Source organism: Ranitomeya imitator, chromosome 1 (assembly GCF_032444005.1).
Source record: "Ranitomeya imitator isolate aRanImi1 chromosome 1, aRanImi1.pri, whole genome shotgun sequence".
NCBI lineage: Eukaryota > Metazoa > Chordata > Amphibia > Anura > Dendrobatidae > Ranitomeya > Ranitomeya imitator.
In genome coordinates this window covers 188,172,183-188,194,586 of record NC_091282.1, presented here as the reverse complement: position 1 = coordinate 188,194,586, position 22,404 = coordinate 188,172,183, and the positions used below count along the sequence as shown (strand labels likewise).

The window sequence follows — 22,404 nt, the reverse complement described above, 5'->3', positions numbered from 1 at the left end:
TTGGTTTGTATATACATAAACAGTAGGAATTCTCTCACTCTCTGGCAGCTGGGTAGCGTTCACACAAGCACAAAACTTCTTGATAATAATCTTTATTTATATAGCGCCAACATATTCCGCAGCGCTTTACAGTTTAACAGTTTCAAACACAACAGTCATAGGTAACAATGTTAACAATACAGTAATAAAGCAAAATAAGACAAAATAAAACGACCCTGCTCGTGAGAGCTTACAATCTACAATGTTAAGGAAGTTTTATTTAACTTCAAAAAGCTCTCCAGGTAACGGAAAAAATAAACAAGTTGAAATGTCCATACACCTGCCATCCAGGTCCAGGGTTCACAGGCCCTATCAACCACTTGCAAGACCAACCAGTTTCCAACAGGTCCTTCACCCAGGCCTAAGGTTCAGAGGTGCTCCACAGCCAAACCGTTGAGCATGGATGTATAATGTAGTGTAGTTTGATCTCCTGGAATAGTAATATGGTTATTTATCTAATTAATATTTCTGATTATATGATGAAGCTGAAGAAACCGGGGATGAGAACATCACCCAGATGCTGAAAAGGGCACACGATTGTAGGAAAACCGCAGAGAATGCTGCAAAAGCTCTTCTGATGAAGCTGGATGGCAGCTGTGGCGGTGCCTTTGCGGTCACTGGATGTAGTGTACAGCCATGGGAAAGTCTGTCGTCAAATAGCCATACAAGGTAGGGTTTAATAGACACGCTCTCAATGCTTATCTCAATTAAATGTTTTTATGGATATACAGTACAGGCCAAAAGTTTGGACACACCTTCTCATTTACAGATTTTTCTGTATTTTCATGACTATAAAAATTGTACACTCACACTGAAGGCATCAAAACTATGAATTAACGCATGTGGAATTATATGCTTAACAAAAAAGTGTGAAACAACTGAAAGTATGTCTTATATTCTAGGTTCTTCAAAGTAGCCACCTTTTGCTTTGATGACTGCTTTGCACACTCTTGGCATTCTCTTGATTCTCTTTTTCTCGATCACTAAAAGATTTAACATACTGTTTTCAGTGTGTATTTATGTGGGTGTATGTATATATGGAGGCGTGCGTTTCTATCAATCAGCTAACCAGTAGGCCATAGACAAAGCAGCCTAACAGACTGGCATCGGGTACATAAAGCAATACTCCAACATTTTTTTAATTTTATCTCTAGAGTGGTGCTTAAAATCCAAGCCCCCTGTCTGATGCTCACCTTCTGGCATTTTCATCTGTTTAGCCACTGCTCCGATCCGTCTCCTGCAGTTTGTGACCTGTCGGCAACTCCAGTGTTTCATGAAGCGAGTTGGCGGTCACTTTTCAATACAAGTCTATGAAGAGCCTCGTCATGACTCTCATAGACTTGCATTAAGAGCTTGTGACGTAGCTTCTGACTACCAGCTAATTAGAAGCTGTGCTCACCGGATGGTGCCACGGGACCGAAGCGGTACCAAAAAATGGGGAAGATGCCGAAAGGTGAGTATATGACCATCGCACCTGAATCTGACAAAGCACATGTACGGTGTTATATAGGGAAGGTGATGGTATAATAAGAGTTTGCTGATTTTGGATACTTGTCTAAAGTAAAACACTAATTTGTCTGGAAGTTTAGTTCTATCCATATTGAGTTTGGTGAACCTCAAAGATATGAAATATAAAATGGTTGCTATACAATTTAGCAGATTGGCATAATAATAAGCCGGAAAAAAAGAGACACTAATATGCCAGAAACATGTAATCTATGCAGGTCCCACCTCTGGAGTCCACACCTATGTAGCCATCCTGGTAATTGGATAGATAGAGAATCAAAGGGAATGATGGATCTATAATAGTGACAGATCAACGGTGTCAATCATCAAATCTTTTCACTGATAAGTCCAAGATCTGCCATACCTGTCCCGTGGTCGTATTTCTGACTGCTGTAACCCTTTGGTTCGTAATGGCTCTACTTGGATTTTTAAATTGGTGTCAACTATAATGGGACATCCAGCGACCCTTGGGCAGAACCATAGAGGCATGATGCCTACCAGTGCTGCTGCCACTTCATGCTGGGGTTCTGATTTGTTAAAGGACATATACGCCAACTACTGAGACATGAGAGATGACATGTCATCCTCATAATAATTTTATTGTTGTACATTAAAGGTACTATACAATAGTATATAGGTACAGTGACTTCCCTGATGATGATCTAAAAATGGTTCCCTAGATCAGTAATATCATGCAATGTAGAAATTGTATAATTTTTATAATATCCAATAGCGTACCATTTAGATCACAATACCATTTTATTTAATTGCCTTTTAGCAGAGTCACTGATCTAATTTCTGGAGTGTGTTATCAGAAAGAGATGAGGAATTACTAATTAGTTAATGAGGCTCTTAAGTTGATTACTTTTTCTTTTGCATAGTAGTTGACACATGTATTTTGGGTTTCCTCTTTATTTCTATTAAAAACTTGGAAACCTTGCAGCCCCAATGGCATTATTTACAACAAGAAAAGAAAAGTAATTTGTACATTTTAGTTTCTTTTTGTGAATAATCTGTGTTGCTAACTCTTCTTCATATTCAGGAATACTGCAGGTTATTAAACAATTACTTAAATGGGAGATATAGTTTTATTTTAGGTGAAAAGTTTATTAAAAAATTATTTGTTTCACCATCTTAAGTTAGAAAATAGTCATCATCAATATTTCATAATGGTCACTTCATGCCAAGTAGAAGAATTAGACTTTTTTTTCTTTAGCAGTACAGCGGCTGCTGATTAGTGCTTGACGAGCTGTGCAACTTAATACAAGACATGATGGGATGTTATTCCCTGGCTGATAACTGAGATCATACAACATTCCAGGCAGACATGTTAATGGATGACCTAACCCTCCACCAGCAGATGATTAGCTGTCCTCCTGAGATCCACCAGGCTGTTTTCTAATGCAATCCATATAGAGAAATATAAGCTGCTCTTGTAACCCCTTCACTGCTGACACACGCTTCTTAGTATTACATTGCAGATTCTTTATGCCTACAGTGCAATATTCCCTTCAAGCCAGGAGAAAAATGTGGAGTATAATGGTTTATTAATTTTTATTTTTATTCATAATCATTTAAGCCATAAATAGTCACATAGTATAAAGCGTGGGATACAAAAGGGCATACAGACTGACACAAAGTACAATTAACTAATCAACTCCAATAGGGATAGGTATATAAAAAAATAGTAATCATGAGCTGATCAATGTAGAATAACGAAATGGTAAATTTTTTGGGCACAGGTCAATGTAAGGTCCTCAAAGGGCTAAGTAATAGTCTGGTCATATTGAGCAATTAAATATATTGACTATGTCCAGTGCTGCATTTCATAGAGCAACATGCTTAAAGGGAATCTGTCACCCCCCAAAAATCGTATATGAGCTGCGGCCATCGGCATCAGGGGCTTATAAGGTAAGAAAAACCGGTTATATTACACTCAACCAGGGGCGGTCCCACTGCGGTCGGGGTCCGATGGGCGTCGTGGTCCGTGTCCGGCCTATATACAGCATTTTATAATGCTGTATACCTGCCCCCAACCCGACCTGTAAGAGAAGAAAAATGCCGAGCAAACTGTGTGGATGATGCAGGGACCCGTCATCCACACGAACCAAGAAGGGGGACGGCATCGCGAGAAGATGGGAGGCACTGTACCAAGAAAAGCGACACCCCTCGGACCGGACTGCCCCACAGGTGAGTATAATAGAAGTTATTTTTCAGTTCTTCCCGGTCGGGTTGGGGGCTTATATACAGCATTATAAGCCGTGAAAAGCGGTGGCCGCATCTCACATTGGCCAAACCTGGTGAGAGGTTCCCTTTAAAGAAGTTCTCTTGTGTAAGAAGAAAGAAGTGACTGCTGACTACCAAATCGTGATAGCCTGTATTGCGCACACTCAGGATTCCCCTGTGTGAGTGGACAGTCGCGTGACCACTTGGATGCGATTTGCATACTTGCAGTCACATGCCGACTAGTCTCATGCAGCTTCTCTCAATCCTTGATCTACTGAGAAGCAAGATGAGACTAGTCAGCATGTAGCTGAAAGTATGCAAATCGCATATATGTGGTCACTTTACCATTCACTCACACAGGCGAGTGTTGTTCTATGAGGCAGCTCAGATATGCGATTATTTTCTCATGCCGATTCGGCCTGAGCGCACAATGGCAGCATGCTGTGATTGGAAGTGAGATTCCGCTCATTCGCACACATACAAGTCTACGGGTGCAAGTGAAACATCGCACCCATCCAAGTGCAGTGCCATTCCCACTGATGCCGGCAGCAGAGGAGATAAAGAAATTACTTCCTCTGCCTCCTCCACACATGTGCTGCTTCTCTCATGTGAGCGGCTCGGAGCACAGAGCACTGACACCGTGCTCTCGCTCACAGCAGGAGCCGATGGTCATTAGCATACCACATCGGAAGCTATACGCTAGCGTGACACCGGCCTTAGTCTGAAAAAAAAGCTTTAATTTCCATGTGCTCTATAATATATACTTTATATAAACTGGAAACATTTATTTTAGTTTCAGATTCCTAATATATACACAGTTGCTATGGAGATTACAATTTAATTTCCTACTTTAATGAGCAGAGGTTCACCTAGAGGAATTTATGATTATGTATTTCGGAATTGCTTTTACATGTATTCCCTAGCCTAAATGTAATATTAGAATTACTTCCTTTAGTAAATACCAGCAATTTTGATGACAAAACCGGTTAGCTTTGGAAACGTAAAATTCCCAGTAGTTGCAATAGTAGTATGCATGTTTTTCTCTCTCTCTCTCTCTCTCTCTCTCTATGACTACTATGGAAAATAATAACAATTCTGCTAAGTTATTAATAAATTATATATACTATTTTGTAAAACTTATTTAAACAGGTTATTTTCTGATGACACATTACAGTAACATCAAATGTCACTCAGGTGTTTTGAGATATGACTCACTCCCACAAAAACTATAACAATGTCAATGGTGACAACTGAGCAGCACGGTGGCTCAGTAGTTAGCACTGTTGCTTTGCAGCACTGGGGTCCTGGGTTCAAACCACCAAAGACAACATTTGCAAAGATTTTGTATGTTATCCCCATATTTGTGTGGGTTTCCTCCAAGTACTCCGGTTTCATCCACTCTCCGAAGACATACTGATAGGTCATTTAGTTTGTGAGCCCCAATGGGGACAGCTATAACAATACTAGATGGTGGCCCGATTTTAACGCATCGGGTATGCAATTTATACACAGGATTCAACCGGGCACGACAAATTAGTGAAGCGTGGTTCAAATTCTGCGCCAATTCGCGGCCGGACTGCACTTGTCGCTGATTGGTCACGCCCGGCCGCGAACAATCAGTGAAGCCAGGGCCTGCTCCAGGTTTTTGAGGGCCCCGGGCGAAAGAGTCTCAGTGGGCCCCACTCTTTAACATATACCACAATTCATGATGCACAGATACAGCAGAGAAATACAGCACAGCCAAGTAGCATACAGCCCACGTAGTATATAACACAGCCCATGTAGTATATAGCACAGCCCACGCAGTATATTGCCCAGCCACGTGGTATATAGCACAGCCCCGTAGTATATAGCACAGAGATGTAGTATATAACACAGCCCATGCAGTATATGACACAGGCCATGTAGTATAGAGCACAGCGATGTAATATATACCACAGCCACGTAGTATATAGCACAGACATGGTATATAACACAGCCCATGCAGTATATAACACAGCCCATGCAGTATATAACACAGCCCACATAGTATATTGCACAGCCACGTAATATATATCACAGCCACGTAATATATTGCACAGCCACGTAGTATATAGCACAGAGACGTAGTATATAACATAGCCCATGCAGTATATAACAGAGGCCATGTAGTATAGAGCACAGCGATGTAGTATATTGCCCAGCCACGTAATATATACCACAGCCATGTACTATATAGCACAGAGACTTAGTATATAACAGCCTACGCAGTATATAACACAGCCCACGTAGTATCTAACACAGCCCATGTACTATATAGCAATGTGGGCACCATATCCCTGTTAAAAAAAAAAAAAAAAAAAAAAAAAGAATTAGTATAAAAAATAGTTATATACTCGCCTTCTGTCGGCCCCCGGATCCAGCCCAGGCGTTTACCGATGCTCCTCGCGACACTCCGACCCAAGAATGCATTGCGGTCTCGCGAGATGATGACCTAGCGGTCTCACGAGACCGCTACGTCATCTTCTCGCGAGACCGCAATGCATGGACCGGAGCGTCGCGAGGAGCAGCGGGAAAAGTGACGAAAGGTGAGAATATAATTTTTTATTTTGTTTATTATTTTTAACATTAGATATTTTTACTATTGATGCTGCATAAGCAGCATCAATAGTAAAAAGTTGGTCAGACAGGGTTAATAGCAGCGTTAACGGACTGCGTTACACCGCTGCATAACGCGGTGTAACGCAGCCATTAACCCTGTGTGAGTGCTGACTGGAAAAGGCACTGACAGAGTAGGAATGGGCGAATTCGCGGCCGGCAGGCACAGTGCCTGCCGGCCGTGACCAATCAGCGACGCGGGACTTCCGTGACAGACAGACGGAAGTGCCCCTTAGACGATTATATATATAGATTTGTATAGCACTGTGGCATATGATGGCGCTATATAAGTAAGCATAGTAAATGGTGACTTGTAGTGATACCCACATCACACCCGTCTGTCTGCTTCCTCTGCTGGTGGGGATAGGCATGTGACTACTGCTGCCAATCATTGGCTGCAGCAGTGTGCAACACGTGATTGCTGTGGTCAGTTATTGGCTACTGCTGAAACATGCGCATCCCCAGCAGCAGAGAAAGCTCAGACATGGGCTGGAGGCGTCAGGGTATCAGTGAGTATACTGTCCTTTTTACTGCACATCTCCAGTGTTTTCATGCAAGTTTTTTGTTCCTGTATGTACAATTAAATCTGTTTGTCCTTTTAAAGCCTTTATCAGACAGACATGGCATTTCATCTAAATGTAGAGGAAGTAAAACAGCACTGACTCTATAATAACCCAATCATGTGTGTGATTCGGTTAGGAATTACCTAATTTTCCAAAACAAAATCCACAATAAAATATTGTCGGAGGCACTACTCTAAAGCTTTTATACAAACAGCCATTCATCTTGGCGAATGCTATTAGTTACTTGAAGCCAAATAATTAGTAAAAGCCTCATATTTTAGTTGTGCTCAGTATCAGTCAGGCACAGGTAGAGGATTGAAATCTGGAGTGGAGCCTGCCATTCTGGATGAGCGTGAGAGCAGAGGAACTGCGGCCAGTGTGAACACGCAGCAGACGAGGCGAATATCCTACAGCCAGTTTACCCATTCTGCTGATCTGTGCCCCAGAGGTACGTTGGTTGGCAGAGTGTAGCATATCCAGCTGGGAAGGGGTCAGATGCTTTGTTAATTCTATTCTCCACATGCTTCTCAGCTCTCCTTGTTGACAGATTGACAGCCATTGGCCTAGCTCGGAGCGGAGCAGAAGTTTCTTTTTTCCTGCCTTGTGGGGCTTTGTTGGCATCTTTGGGAAGGGATGCTTTTCTGTGAACACTTTAATAATTAGATGAACAAGTACTAGAAAGAAATGCGTCAGTCACCCTTCTATGCTTGTGAATTCGGGCTGTTTTTATTGGACCGACATGAAGAAGTTGTTACGTGTCAATGTAATACATCAGGCGTACAGGAGGGTGCGGGGAGAGGAGGTGCACAAAGTGTGCTTCGACGGGTCTTTAATAATTAGAACAGGGAACAGTTTCCAAAATTCAGAACGGAATTCTTATTAAACAATTCTGTCTCAGACAAAAGTCTCTCCCAGGGTTCATATTCTAGCATAGTAGTCTACAGCTTTATATGCAATGCACCTTCATTTCCGTAATTATGGCTTTGCTGTTAATATTATCAAGAATATGAATAGATTAGAATTAAGCGGTTTAGAGACACCACGTGGAAGATGCATTGGATTAGTCAGGGACTGGTACTGTGCTACAATGTGGAGAAAAGGTGCAAAAGATAGATAACAATGTATCCAGGTAGTGTGATAAGCGACTTTGAAAAGTGTGAAGGTTGAAGAACAATGCGCTTAGGTAAGGATCAGCGGGAAAGTGGGATTAAGTGTTTTTTGTAACAATAGGATTTTTGGTGAAGAGGTAGTAATATCGGGAAAGTATCCCTGAATATGAACCATTATGAAGATGTTAGAAACATTTCAACTAAATGAAAAAAGTTCTGTAGACGTTTAACTACCTAAGTATTTTCTCGATCACTTAGACCATTTTGCTGCGTGTTTGCTCAAGAGAAGATTGAGGATAATTGGATGGCTGAACGTGAAAAAAAGTGACAGTGAATACAATCCTTAACAAAAAGACAGCTGACCACCTAATGTGTATGGGGCACACATACAGATGAAGTCAGGGAAAAGAAGCATAGTGAATTTCAATGTCTGAACCTTTTGTTCTTCCTGAAGATATATCGCCATATTGAAAATACATATTGAAAATACATCTACACTCTGCTGTACTGAGCATGCTGGTGTGTATGGGGTCTGGAGCAATAGCTGTTGGCCGATCGACTTTTCACCAACAGCTGTTGAGGGTGTACGGGAGAGGTATATCTTCATAAATGTTATGGAAGGGTATTAGAGTAATAGCATATGCTTGTCTACAATCACATATGCCATTTTGGTGGTACTTCACTGTCAAGAAAAAAAAAATAGGAATATGGTCGAACTACATTTTGTATAGTTTATTATACAGTCAGGGATGAAAGTGTTGGCATCCTTGAAATTATTCCAGAAAATGAAGTATTTCTCCCAGAAAATTATTGCAATTACAGATATTTTGTTATACACATGTTTATTTCCTTTGTGTGTATTGGAACAACACAAAAAAAGGCAAACTGGATATTTCACACAAAACCCCAAAAATGGTTTGGACAAAATTGTTGGCACCTTTCCAAGATTGTGGGCAAACAACTTTGTTTCAAGTATGTGATGCTCAATCACACTCACCTGTGGCAAGCAACTGGTGTGGGCAATATGAAAATAACACCCAAAACCAGATAAAAGTGGAGAAGTTGACTCAATCTTTGCATTGTATGTTTGTGCGTGCCACACTAATAATGGAGAACAGAAAGAGGAGAAGAGTACTGTATGAGGAATTGAGTACCAAATTGTTGAAAGATATCAACAGTTTCAAAGTTCCAAATCCATCTCCAGAGATCTTGATGATTCTTTGTCCATGGGGTGCACAACATAATTAAGACGTTTACAAGCCATGGCACTGTAACTAATCTTCATGGACATGGATGTCAGAGAAAAATTGATGAAAGGTTGCAACGCAGGATAGTACGAATGGTGGATAAGTAGCCCCAATCAATTTCCAATGAAATTCAAGCTGTCCTGCATTCTCAAGGTGCACCAGTGTCACCGATAAACTATCCGTCAACATTTAAATGAAATTCTATGGCAAGAGACCCAGGAGAACCCTACTGATGACACAGAGACATAAAAATGCTAGGCTGTAGTTTGCCAAAATGAATGTAAGCAAGCCAAAATACTTCCGATAAAGGGTCTTGTGGACAGATCAGACCAAGATAGAGCTTTTTGGTAAAGCACATCATTCTACTGTTTACCGAAAACAGAATGAGGCCTACAAAGAAAAGAACATAGTATTTACAGTCAAATATGGTGGAGGTTCGAAGATGTTTTGGGGTTTCTTCGCTGGCTCTGACACTGGTTGCAATGTAGTGCCCAGTGTCACAACGCTGGGTTTGCGCCTGAGGTCATGGGTCTTCCAGCAGGACAATGACCCCAAACATACCCCAGAAATGGATGGAAACAAAGCGCTGAAGAGTTCTGAAGTGGTAAACAAAGCTAGAAAAAAAACCTCTAAAAATATTCTTTATTTAAATAGTTGTTAAAATTATTAGAAATAAATAGACAACACGAATAACCATACACAAATAATGATTGAGGTTAAAGGGTAAAAAAATCGACTCTAATGGGACCCTATTATAAGCGATATGGCGCCCCTGCTCAACGTGGACTGACCCTATTGGTCTCTATAGAACCCTAATTCTAAATTGAGCACCTAACCTTGTATCAAAAAATACATTTTGAATAATAATAAAGTGAAAAAATATCCCAAGATTGTTACTACACAAAGTATGGTACATATAAAATATGCAAACCATGAAAAACAGGAGCAATAGCTCAAGATACAGTAATCTTAACCATGCTAAGTTTCAGTCAGAAAAAGTTCTGATATGAATCCCTCTATCACACAATGGCAGTAACAGATCTTCATAGAACACAGTATCCCTTAATATCAGTTGATGCACAGTGACAATAATAAGTTATTTACTTATCTGTATACTCGATAAGAAGCAAATCCCAACTTGTTTCCCCCATCTCCAATCTAGGAGTTCATCAGGGAACAGCGGTAAGGTATAGAGGGGCACTATAGCCTGCAGTAAGGGATCCAGTGGATGTGTATTTCCTGATGCATGGTCGTTGGGTAATTTAGAATTAGGGGTTGTATAGAGACCAATATGGTCAGTCCACATTGAGCGAGGGTGTCATATCGCTTATATTAGGGTACAAACCTCCTCGGACAGGTAGAGGTTTAAAAAAAAAGGGTTCCATTAGGGATTTTAGAGCATATTGTTTACCCTTTAACCTCATTCATTATTTGTGTATGCTTATTCATGTTGTCTATTATTTCTAATCATTTTAAAGATAATTTATATAAAGAATATTTTTAGGGTTTTTTTCCTTAGCTTGGTTTACTTGTTTAGGACCCCTTAGCTTATCTGTTTTTTGATTTTCACAGTTCTGAAGTGGCCAGCAATGAGTCCGGATCTAAATCCCAATGGACACCTGCGGAGGCATCTTAAAATTACTGTAGGGAGAAGACACCATTCAAATATGAGAGACCTGGAGCATTTTGCAAAAGATGCAGGGGCATAATTACCGCGGTCGCTGCATCAATCAGGCATGGTGGATGAGGGACCCGCCGAAGCCTTTAACTGTATATGCATGCACGGACGCACATTCAGCTGAAGTCTACTGCTGCGTACAGACCCGCACCAATCAGAGACCAGCAGCTGACATCATGGGGGAGCATGGCAGTGACATCATGCGCTCCCGTCAATTGCACGCTGATGTCAGCTGCCGGCTCCAGATAAGGATGCCACGTGGCGGAGAGCAGAGGGAAGCTGAGTATTTTTTTTTTTTTTAAGTGAGTATATGATTGCCATACTACTGCATGGATGACTATGGGCTGTGCATTATATTACATGGATGACTATGGGCTGTGCATTATACTATGTGGATGACTATGGGCTGTGCATTATACTATGTGGATGACTATGGGCTGTGCATTATATTACATGAATGACTATGGGCTGTGCATTATACTATGTGGATGACTATGGACTGTGCATTATATTACATGGATGACTATGGGCTGTGCATTATACTATGTGGATGACTATGGGCTGTGCATTATATTACATGGATGACTATGGGCTGTGCATTATACTATGTGGATGACTATGGGCTGTGCATTATATTACATGAATGACTATGGGGGTGCATTATACTATGTGGATGACTATGGGCTGTGCATTATATTACATGAATGACTATGGGGGTGCATTATACTATGTGGATGACTATGAGCTGTGCATTATACTATGTGGATGACTATGGGCTATGCATTATATTACATGAATGACTATGGGGGTGCATTATACTATGTGGATGACTATGGGCTGTGCATTATATTACATGGATGACTATGGGCTGTGCATTATACTATGTGGATGACTATGGGATGTGCATTATACTTTGTGGATGACTATGGGCTGTGCATTATACTATGGATGACTATGGGCTGTGCATTATACTATGTGGATGACTATGGGCTGTGTATTATACTATGTGGATGACTATGGGCTGTGCATTATACTATATGGATGACTATGGGCTGTGCATTATATTACATGGATGACTATGGGCTGTACATTATACTATGTGGATGACTATGGGCTGTGCATTATACTATATGGATGACTATGGGCTGTGCATTATATTACATGGATGACTATGGGCTGTACATTATACTATGTGGATGACTATGGGCTGTGCATTATATTACATGGATGACTATGGGCTGTGCATTATACTATGTGGATGACTATGGGCTGTGCATTATATTACATGAATGACTATGGGGGTGCATTATACTATGTGGATGACTATGAGCTGTGCATTATGCTATGTGGATGACTATGGGCTATGCATTATATTACATGAATGACTATGGGGGTGCATTATACTATGTGGATGACTATGGGCTGTGCATTATACTATGTGGATGACTATGGGCTGTGCATTATATTACATGGATGACTATGGGCTGTGCATTATACTATGTGGATGACTATGGGCTGTGCATTATACTTTGTGGATGACTATGGGCTGTGCATTATACTATGTGGATGACTATGGGCTGTGCATTATACTATGTGGATGACTATGAGCTGTGTATTATACTATGTGGATGACTATGGGCTGTGCATTATACTATGTGGATGACTATGGGCTGTGTATTATTCTATGTTGATGACTATGGGCTGTGTATTATACTTTGTGGATGAATATGGACAGTTCATTATACTACGTGGTTGACTATGGACTGCATTATACTACATAGATGACTATGGTTGTGCATTATATTATATGGATGACTATGGCTGTGCATTATATTATATGAAGAATATGGGCTGTGTATTATACTAATATGGAGGACTATGGGCTGTGAATTATATTATATGAAGGGTATGGGCTGTGAATTATACTAATATGGAGGTGCATCGTACTATATTGAGGACTATGGGGAGTGTCTAACACTATATGGAGAGCTATAGAGAGTTCATTATATTTTAGGTAGGACTATGGGGTGCATTTTACTGTATGGAGGACTATGGACTGTGCATTATGCTATATGGAAGACTATGGACTGTACATTATATTATATTGGGGATTATGGGGAGTGCATTATACTTCTGCCATGGGGCCCCATGCCTTCTATGTATGCCCCTGGTGAGTATAATGGTTTATTTTTTTTCTATACATTAAAGAACAGCGGCAGAACAGGGGACATATACCAAGATGGGGGTTGCATATACCAGGATGAGAGAAATATATACCAGGATGGGGGGCATAGTTATAATCAGGAGGCAGGCGGGCCCAGTCCAAATCTTGCACAAGGGCCCACCAGTCTCTAGTTATGCCACTGAAAAGAAGAGTGGTTCAGAATTCCAGTTGAGAGGTGTAAGAAGCTTGTTGATGGTTATAGGAAGCAATTGCTTGCAGTTATTTACTCCAAAGGGTGTGCAACCAAATATTAAGTTGAGGATGCCAACAATTTTGGGGGTTTTGTGAGATTTATGTCCAATTTGCCTTTTTTCTTAGTTTTTTTGTATGTTGTTCCAGTACACACACAGCACAAAGGAAACCAACGTGTATAACAAAACATATGAAACGGAAACAATTTTCGGAGAGAAATACTTGTATCTGTCTTTCAACAATTTATTTTTTGTAGCACAGGTAACTGCAGCCACAAAGTGTGCCGTAGTATCTCCTTGTATTCTCAATCAGTGCTGACATTGCAACACATTTCACATGTTCATCAGTTTTCTGAAAGTCAGCATTGTTTATTTTCACTGTTTCACTCCCTAGATGTGTTCACTGTGTATGTTTGGTAGGGGGGGGAGACTTCCAATATCTAAATGAATATTATGAAGTCCTTCAGACTCTCTGATGAAGATTTAAAGCTTCCTATTTGATGTTCAGCTGATATAAAAAGACTCATTCACATAGCCGATCCGTCAACGCGGAGCCATTACTGCAGTGCAGGAAGCCTATAACTGTTGAGCAGAGTCAACTGGAAATAAAACTCTACTGTATATCTTCATATTAAATCAAAAGTCTTATGCAGTATGGGGAGTATTGGGCACAGAAACACTATTTTGACAATGGAAACACAAAACCATGATTTCAAGTGTATGTTTTGTTACCTTGCTGTAGCCAGTGAGTAACTGGCTATATGTGTGCTATTTCACAGATTAGTATCTACCTACCGGGATCCGTCTTTTGAAGACGTTATTTCATCTCTTTATACCGCAGATAAAGTTCAGTTTTTTTACTGTTACATACATAAACACACATAGACCAGTTGAAATTCTTAAAGCACCTGCAAATATTGTAAGTTATTATTATTATGCTTTACTTGTATGACACCATTAATACCATATTGGGGCTCACAATCTAGATTCCCTATCAGTATGTATTTGTAGTTTGGGAGGAAACTGTAGACCCCGGAGGAAACCCACGGAAACACAGGAAGAACATACAAACTCCTTACAGATGTTGTCCTTGGTGGGATTTGAACCCAGGACCCCAGTACTGCAAGGCTACAGTGCTAACCACCGAGCCACCGTGCTGCTCACTTAATACCGCCAAACAACTCTGACTCCACAGGACATTTGAAGGTGTTCTGTATAAAGTGACACGAGATGTTGACAGCAGATATTCAAAATCCTGTAAGGCCAAATTAACACATTCATCTTTCGAGGTCCAAGAACGGACTGCAATGTACGGTCCAGCTGTGAATTTCCAGACCTGAACTCTACCTCCTCCTCCTATATGCCAATGAGGTCAGGAGTCCTGTGGCCAGTCCGTGCATTACGGTTCGACTACATGGAAGTGTGAATCCAGCCTATGTGTGGTGGGGCCTCCGTGTGTCAGACTTGTTTTTCTAGCACATTCCACGGAAAGTCAACGCATTGGACTCTGCTTTAAGAATAGTTTAAAGAACATGACAATTTTTGCAGTGTAGCAGGCCACTGTGGTGACCCGTTTTTGCTAGGTACTATCCACAGCTTACCGAAATCACCCAATTTTGGAATTACGCTTACCCCGTTGCCTAATCTACAATTTGACCTGCTCATATTCACTCAGTTTTTTTAGGTTTGTGCATATTTCTTAATTTTAACACATGAAATTCAAGAACTTGCTGCACTTGATGCCTAATTCGTCCCACCCCCCGGACAGGTGCTATTTTCACAGGATAGTTATTGGTAAAGGGAATCTGTCAGCAGGTTTTTGCTATGTTATCTGAGAGCAGCCTGATTACTGGATTTCTTGGTGCAGTTTTGTTAGAATCCGTGTTTTCACTGCAGTAGATGTAGCAGTGCTCAGATTGGAATACCTGATTGGCAGCTTCATGTGTTCATTGTGAGCAAGCTGCCAATCAGTGGTGGGGGCGGGGTTACACAGATTAGCTTGACTAATTGCACGTGAGACCTAGTCCTGTAGTGATAATTTCCTGCTAATTAAGCAGTGGTTGTATTGAAACGATAATACACAGCCTAGTAACTTGCACATTTTTTAAATCAGGCTTATTTGCCCTATATTATGCTGCTCTCAGATTAAGGCCCCTTTCACTCATCAGTTTTTTGCTATCAGTCGCAATCCATTGAATTTTGAAAACGTATCCAGTGACTAGTATTATCGACGGATGGCCTCCCGTTTCATCCGTCGTTCGCCGGGTCTGTCTAAAATTGTCTGTTCGGCGGACGGAGATGACGGACAAAGTAACATTTTTTGTGCACGTCGAAAAATCAGACAGCGACGGATCCGTCACCATCCATCGTTTGCTCAAATGGAAGCCTATGGGCGCCAGATCCGTCAAATGACAGAATCCGGCAACGGATTCCGTTTTTTCTAACTGAGCATGCTCCGATATATTTAGGATCCAATTAGCCAGATCCGCTAGTCGGATCCGTCGAAAAAACGCATCCGTCGCATCAGTTTTTCACAATCTGCGACGGATCCGTCGATCCATCGAGCCAACGGATTGTGACTGATGGCAAAAAACTGATGTGTGAAAGGGGCCTAAATAACAAGAACCTGCAGACATATTCCTTTTAAGTACTTCCTCTGTCACTGGCTTTAATGTTATGGCTGATTGATGTATACTGTTACTGAGCAGTATTGTACACTCCTGTTTTCTTCCATTGTCTTTGCAGCACCACAAGTTCTACAGCCAGTAGCTGTGACACAGAGTTTACGAAAGAGGACGAGCAGAGGCTGAAGGATTACATTCAGCAGCTGAAGAATGATCGGGCTGCAGTGAAACTCACAATGCTGGAACTGGAAAGCATCCACATTGATCCTCTGAGCTATGATGTAAAGCCGCGAGGCGACAACCAGAGACTAGATTTAGAGAACGCGGTCTTGATGCAAGAGCTTATGGCCATGAAGGTAAAATAAACAGCCAAATATTCTTACAATTCACAATTTGCTGCCGTTATTGATAATTAAACTTATTGCTCACACTACCAACCTCTGCTTCTCTAGCCTGTAATGATATGCTCACTTCTATTAATACTAATATAAAGTAAAATCATTTTATGCGTAAATTTAGCGTGTTGAAAATTAGATAATTTGTGAACATTTTCATCCATTGCATTATTAGTTGTAACATTTGACCTATATCACAGCTACAGAATGTCGGATTCTTATACAAGGATTATTCATTTTTGCTACCAGTCTACTGGTCAAGCCTGTCACTTTTTACATGTGAGATTATCGTATATAAAGGTAAAGAACAGTAAGAGAATGAGGAAGCTCCAGAGATGCGGTATATCTCTATGGACATAAGGACATGGTTAGCAAAATTATTGCTTAACCCCTTTGTGATCTTTCCCCTTTTTCCAAGAGCTGGCACTTGATTTTCGTCGACATAGCCATGTAAGGGTTTGCTGTTTGCTGCCCAATTGTAGTTTTGAATGTCATCGTTAATTATACCATAAAATGTACTAAAAAACGTGAAAAAAAAAATCAGAATGGGAGAAAATTGTGAAAAAAAAAAAAATTCCACCATTTTTATATATTATTTATTTAACTTGGTTATATAGCACCCCACAGAGATGGACATGCGGCGCATCTTTCCAGACTGCAGCATGTCAATTTCTCTTGCAGAGACGCTAGTCTCCGCAAGAGAAATTTCACCCATACAATGTATTGGATGCAGTAAAGCCACACAGTTCAGTTATCACATGTGGATTCACCTGCGTTCAATAGATGGCAGCACTTTGGACGCATCGAACATACTTTGCGTCCAAAGCGCTTCTAGTTCTGGATCATGGGCACCCGGCCTTATGCTGCAGGGAGAGTCAACGTATGCTGTGACGTGCATCTTTTTAGACTGTATACCCCTACTGATGGTAGACACGAAGACACAATGTAAAGGGAGCCTAAGATTTGTAATATTTTTATATTCCCCTCTATGGATCTGGGTGAGGACTTGTTTTTTGCATGGCCAACTCTCGTTTTATTGATACTAATTCAGGGTAGATGTGAAATTTTGATTGCTTTTTATTGTATTTTTTTTTAAAGAGGTGGTGACCGAAAAGTTGGCGTTCTTGCGTTTTGATTTTCTTTTTAAATTTTATATTTTGATAGACAAGACTTTATCAATGACAAATTTTTTATTATTTTATCTTTAATGGGTAAAAGTGAGTGATTCAAATTTTTATAGTTTTTAAAAACTTCAGTTAAATTTTTTTTTTTTTTTTTTTTAGTACACTTGAACCTGCGATACATTGATTGCTCATCCTATATATTGCAAATACCACAGAATTGCAGTATATAGTGTCCATCATGGTCTCCTTTGAAGCCCAGTCACATAGGTACCAGGATAGCATTACACCCGCTGCCAACCATTCCATTTAAATGTCGCTATTCGAGGTAGACAGCGGCATCTAAATGGTTAAATAGCAATTATAGGAGCAATCTGTGGTCGCTGCTGTTAGAGACGCATAGCGGCTATGTAACACAGACAGTCATTAGCTTCTGAGCCCCATGCATACATGCAGACCTAAATGCAGATGTTCTGGTACCCCTATTTGTGCTAACAGGTTACTGATATTAAAAAGTATTTGTAATTTCTGGCTATTTCCAAAGTGTCATGGATGGGAATAGGAAGCACAGACTAGCAGGGACTAGGGAAGTCCTAGAATGTATTATTCAAACAATTCAGATGCATTTAATTCTCAACATCTGTCCTGTGGATGCATGATAACTTTTTAAGAAATAACCCTTTAAAACAATGTAATTTTCCTGGAAAACCCCTGTAAGACCGGAGAAGGTGCTTGATATAATACTAAACACCACTTTATCATGAATCCCAGGTTATAGAGCTAAACACAAGGCTCTGACAGGTTTAAATACAAATTACAGAAGCAGACTGCCTGAGTTACCCTGAGACGTGCGTGTAAGTTTTATGTGTCTTCATTTGGCACGTGCAGTACACCGGAGGCAGGGCGGACATTTCCAGCATTATTCCCTCTATGGACACCAGTGGTGCCGCTTCATTAGCATGTGGAGTGCATTAGCCGTATTAGTCCCCAATGCTGCCGCTCTGCCAGTTTGATGATGTTCCTGTCTGCGCTCTGAAAGCTCAGAGTTCTTGATCCATCAGGTCTGACACCGCTCTAGAAGCTGACAAACATGGCATTACTTACCAGTATCTCTCCTGAATGGCAGCCGGAGTTGTCAGCATTTGTCAGTTCTCTAGTGAGCTGGTTTTAATTTGTTGCTTGGTTGTCTTTATCTTAGTTTGTGCTTCCAGAAAATTAATAATAAGGGAACATTTAGTACTTTATTTTAGGAATGCCAGTAGGATTGCAATATAAAACCTATCCTTTCTTTACTGTGTCCATCTGTATAGTAAAGTGCATTCTGTCATCTTTCCCTATACAATTAAATAAATGGTATTCGTAAAGACCTGATAGAGAAAAGTGTAAATGAGTTCTTTAAAGGGAACCTGTCAGTGGCCTATCCCCCCACACCGCAACCATGACTCTGCTCTACGATATTTCTTGGCAATCTCTATATACTTACAAGATCAAGTGCTATTCTATGTACACCCTATGCAAATGTCTCAGGGCTAGGCTTTTGAGCGTTGATTTTGCTGGACTAGTCCTGCCTACCATTTTATAAGCCCTTCTTTGTTTTAAAATTAATGCCCTGCTGGACCTGTCCTGAGACATTTGCGTAGCACAACCACTGAATAAAACTGGACTTAAAAAGTGTATAGAGAATGTGAGCCAAGATTTTTTTTTTGCTTTTATGTCTTATTCCAAAAGCAGAATATTTTTATTCCTCCAATGACCTCCAATGGTGGTGGTGATGGCGAACTCAGTCGAGGGGTTCAAGAGAGGCCTGGATGTCTTCCTGGAGCAGAACAATATTGTATCATACAATTATTAGGTTCTGTAGAAGGACGTAGATCTGGGGATTTATTATGATGGAATATAGGCTGAACTGGATGGACAAATGTCTTTTTTCGGCCTTACTAACTATGTTACTATGTTACTATGACCTAGCCATATGAGAGCCTGTTTGTTGTTAGATTAGTTGTAGTTTTGATTGACACCATTTATTTTGCCATAGGAAAAAATTCTAAGTGCTGTGAAATTGCACAAAAAAAACCACACAATTTCGCTCTTGTATTTTCAGTTTTGTTATTACCGTGTTCACTGAGTAATACAAATAACCTAGCAAACAGATTCTTCAGTTTATTACAACTATGGCGATACTAAACATGTTTCATTTTCTATTATTATATTTTTAGTGGTGAGAAAAATTAGGAAATACTGTACTTAATAGAAAAGGAACATTTGTGTTTCTGTTTTCTGAGACCTGTAATAGAAAAGGAACATTTGAATTGCTGTTTTCTGAGACCTGTAAACTTTTTGGGAGGACTTGTTATTTGCACTCTTAGGTATTGTTTCTATTAATATGGTGGTGGAGTGCAGCGACTGAAAAATAGCAATTTTGTTTTTTTTGTTTTTGTTTTTCATTTTGACATGCAGCATATGGTTTAAATCATTTTAATTTTGATTAATCAGACTTATGATTTTATTGAATTTTTTTATTTATTTTTTTAAGGGGAAAATGTGATGGTGTGATTTAAACTTTTCATTTTAATTTTATTATTTTTAGATCCCTTGAGGACTTGAACCTTCAATCGTTCAATTGCTCATACAATAATACTACACTATTGCAGTATACAGTGAACTTGCAATTCTTTATTGAAGCCGAGCTTCAATGGAGGATTAACCTTCCTCAGGCCCCCGGCTGCCATGGTGACCCATCGCTTCTCTATGATCATATCATGGTGGGGCCTATGGGAGCTGGTGCTTGTGCACATCAGCAATGACACCACTGCAGTGATCAGAGCAAGCTCTGTAACATACCTGGTAAAGACCTAGAGCCCTTAGCACTTTTTGACAAAAATATACTTTTTAGAGCAATTTGAACTGCATCAAAATTCCATCCCCTATGGAGGTTGTGGCTCAACGGTTGAAGGCCTGATGCATATGTGAGCATTGTGGCTAAGGGTCCCATGCTGTAAATGGTACCGTTTACACTGTGCTGTAGTGATACAGTGAATGACTAATAATCATTAAATAATGGGGTCATGTGACAAATACATTAGATAAAATAATATGCTGATATGTTAGAGGGTTTTATTTGTGCAGCATTATATGGGGCAATTTTTTTGTATGAAACATCTTATGGGGCCCATCACGAGCTTTATGGAGCATTATATGGGGCTCCTGATTCAATATGGATATTCAAAAACATTTAACTTACTGATGTCTCAATCAATTTTACTTTTATTGGTATCTATTTTTATTTTTGAAGTTTACCGGTAGCTGCTGCATTTCCCACCCTAGGCTTATACTCGAGTCAAGTTTTCCCAGTTTTTTGTGGCAAAATTAAGGGTTTCGGCTTATACTCGAGTATATACGATATTAACACTTCTATTGTTGAAAGTATTCTTCCTTTCAGCATTTTTCATGTATCTTATGTACCCTTTTACAAATGCCTAGTTGGATTTATATTGTGGCTGAAGGAATGTAGATGGTTTTGTGCTGCTTGGTATCTGGCAATGTATCTTGACTGTTATATTAGTAGAGCAGCAGATGGGGTTAGAGAAAATTGTGGATTTCTCGTAAACTGTGTTAAATTATGGTACAAGCTGCCATCAGTAATGTGAAACCATTTTTTCTGGTTCTATGAGCAACACTCACTATGCAGTATGTAATAATAATTATATGTAATAATATAAAGAATATAATCAAACATGGCAAAGAAAATACATGAAACTGACCAATGTTTTTTCAGGACACTATTTGCTTTGGAAAAACTACAACTATGTTATTAAAATACAAACTGTATAACAAAGGAAACAAGTGCAAATACCCAAGTATAGGTCTAAAAGGAAGATGGGCAATAGTAAACGTCGACAGTCATTTTGGAAGTAGACAGAATTTGCACTACATAATCTGATGCTTTCTGAGGTCAGATACGATCTAGACTGTATTAACTGCAGCCACCAGATAGTCCTGAGAACGTAAAATAATGCTGGCAGCTATTGCTGACTCTCTTGTTTGTGAAGTACGGTATATATATATATATATATATATATATATACCGGTGTTTATATATATATATATATATATATATATATATATATATATATATATATATATATATATATATATATATATATATATATATATATATATATATATATATATATGCACTTGAATACAAAATAATTAGAATTCATGTGTGCCCAATGCCACATAAGCCTTGGTATTTAGTGACTTCTCCGTCCAGATCTCTGTTAACAATAGGAATGGCGTAGCTGTAGCTCAGTGTTAGTGGGATGTTATTCAATACAAGTGAATGGCGTAGCTGTAGTTCCTTGTTATTCAATACAAGGAATGGCGTAGCTGTAGTTCCTTGTTATTCAATACAAGGAATGGCGTAGCTGTAGCTCAGTGTTAGTGGGATGTTATTCTATACAAGTGAAATAGACCTTGTGGCCGTGTCCATATCTGATGCACAGGCTTTTCATAGCATAATGCACTATAACAAGCACAATACATCTTGGAGATGGCCTTCCTTCCTGTCCTGTAACATGAAATGAAAATTTGTGGCAGCTGCAATACTTCCTGAGCACAGCTGTCTATCTCATTTGTTCTAGCAAGCCTCCGCTATGTAATAGAGTCTTCATTAGAAGCACATCATGTAAGTGATGTTTATTCAATAGCATTTAATAAGTCTCCATGCCTCGTCTTCTGAGCACCGCTTTTAATTCTGCGGATATAGGCAGAACAAGAAGCACTCACTCAGACAAAGCCTTAAAGTAGTGCCGTTCACAGCTGCTGCAAAGCCTGAAGTCCAG

General features: G+C 39.9%; 1 protein-coding gene across 3 annotated transcripts in view; it reads left to right on the top strand.

Annotated features, from left to right (window-relative positions):
• Window positions 1-22,404, top strand: part of MCC (MCC regulator of WNT signaling pathway) — a 514,674-nt gene that overhangs the window by 473,268 nt on the left and 19,002 nt on the right. For all 3 annotated transcript variants that reach the window (XM_069752911.1, XM_069752918.1, XM_069752927.1), the window contains 2 exons: window positions 525-708; window positions 16,166-16,400. In XM_069752911.1, the coding sequence (XP_069609012.1) occupies window positions 525-708; window positions 16,166-16,400 (419 nt within the window). The remainder of the gene's footprint in view (window positions 1-524; window positions 709-16,165; window positions 16,401-22,404) is intronic.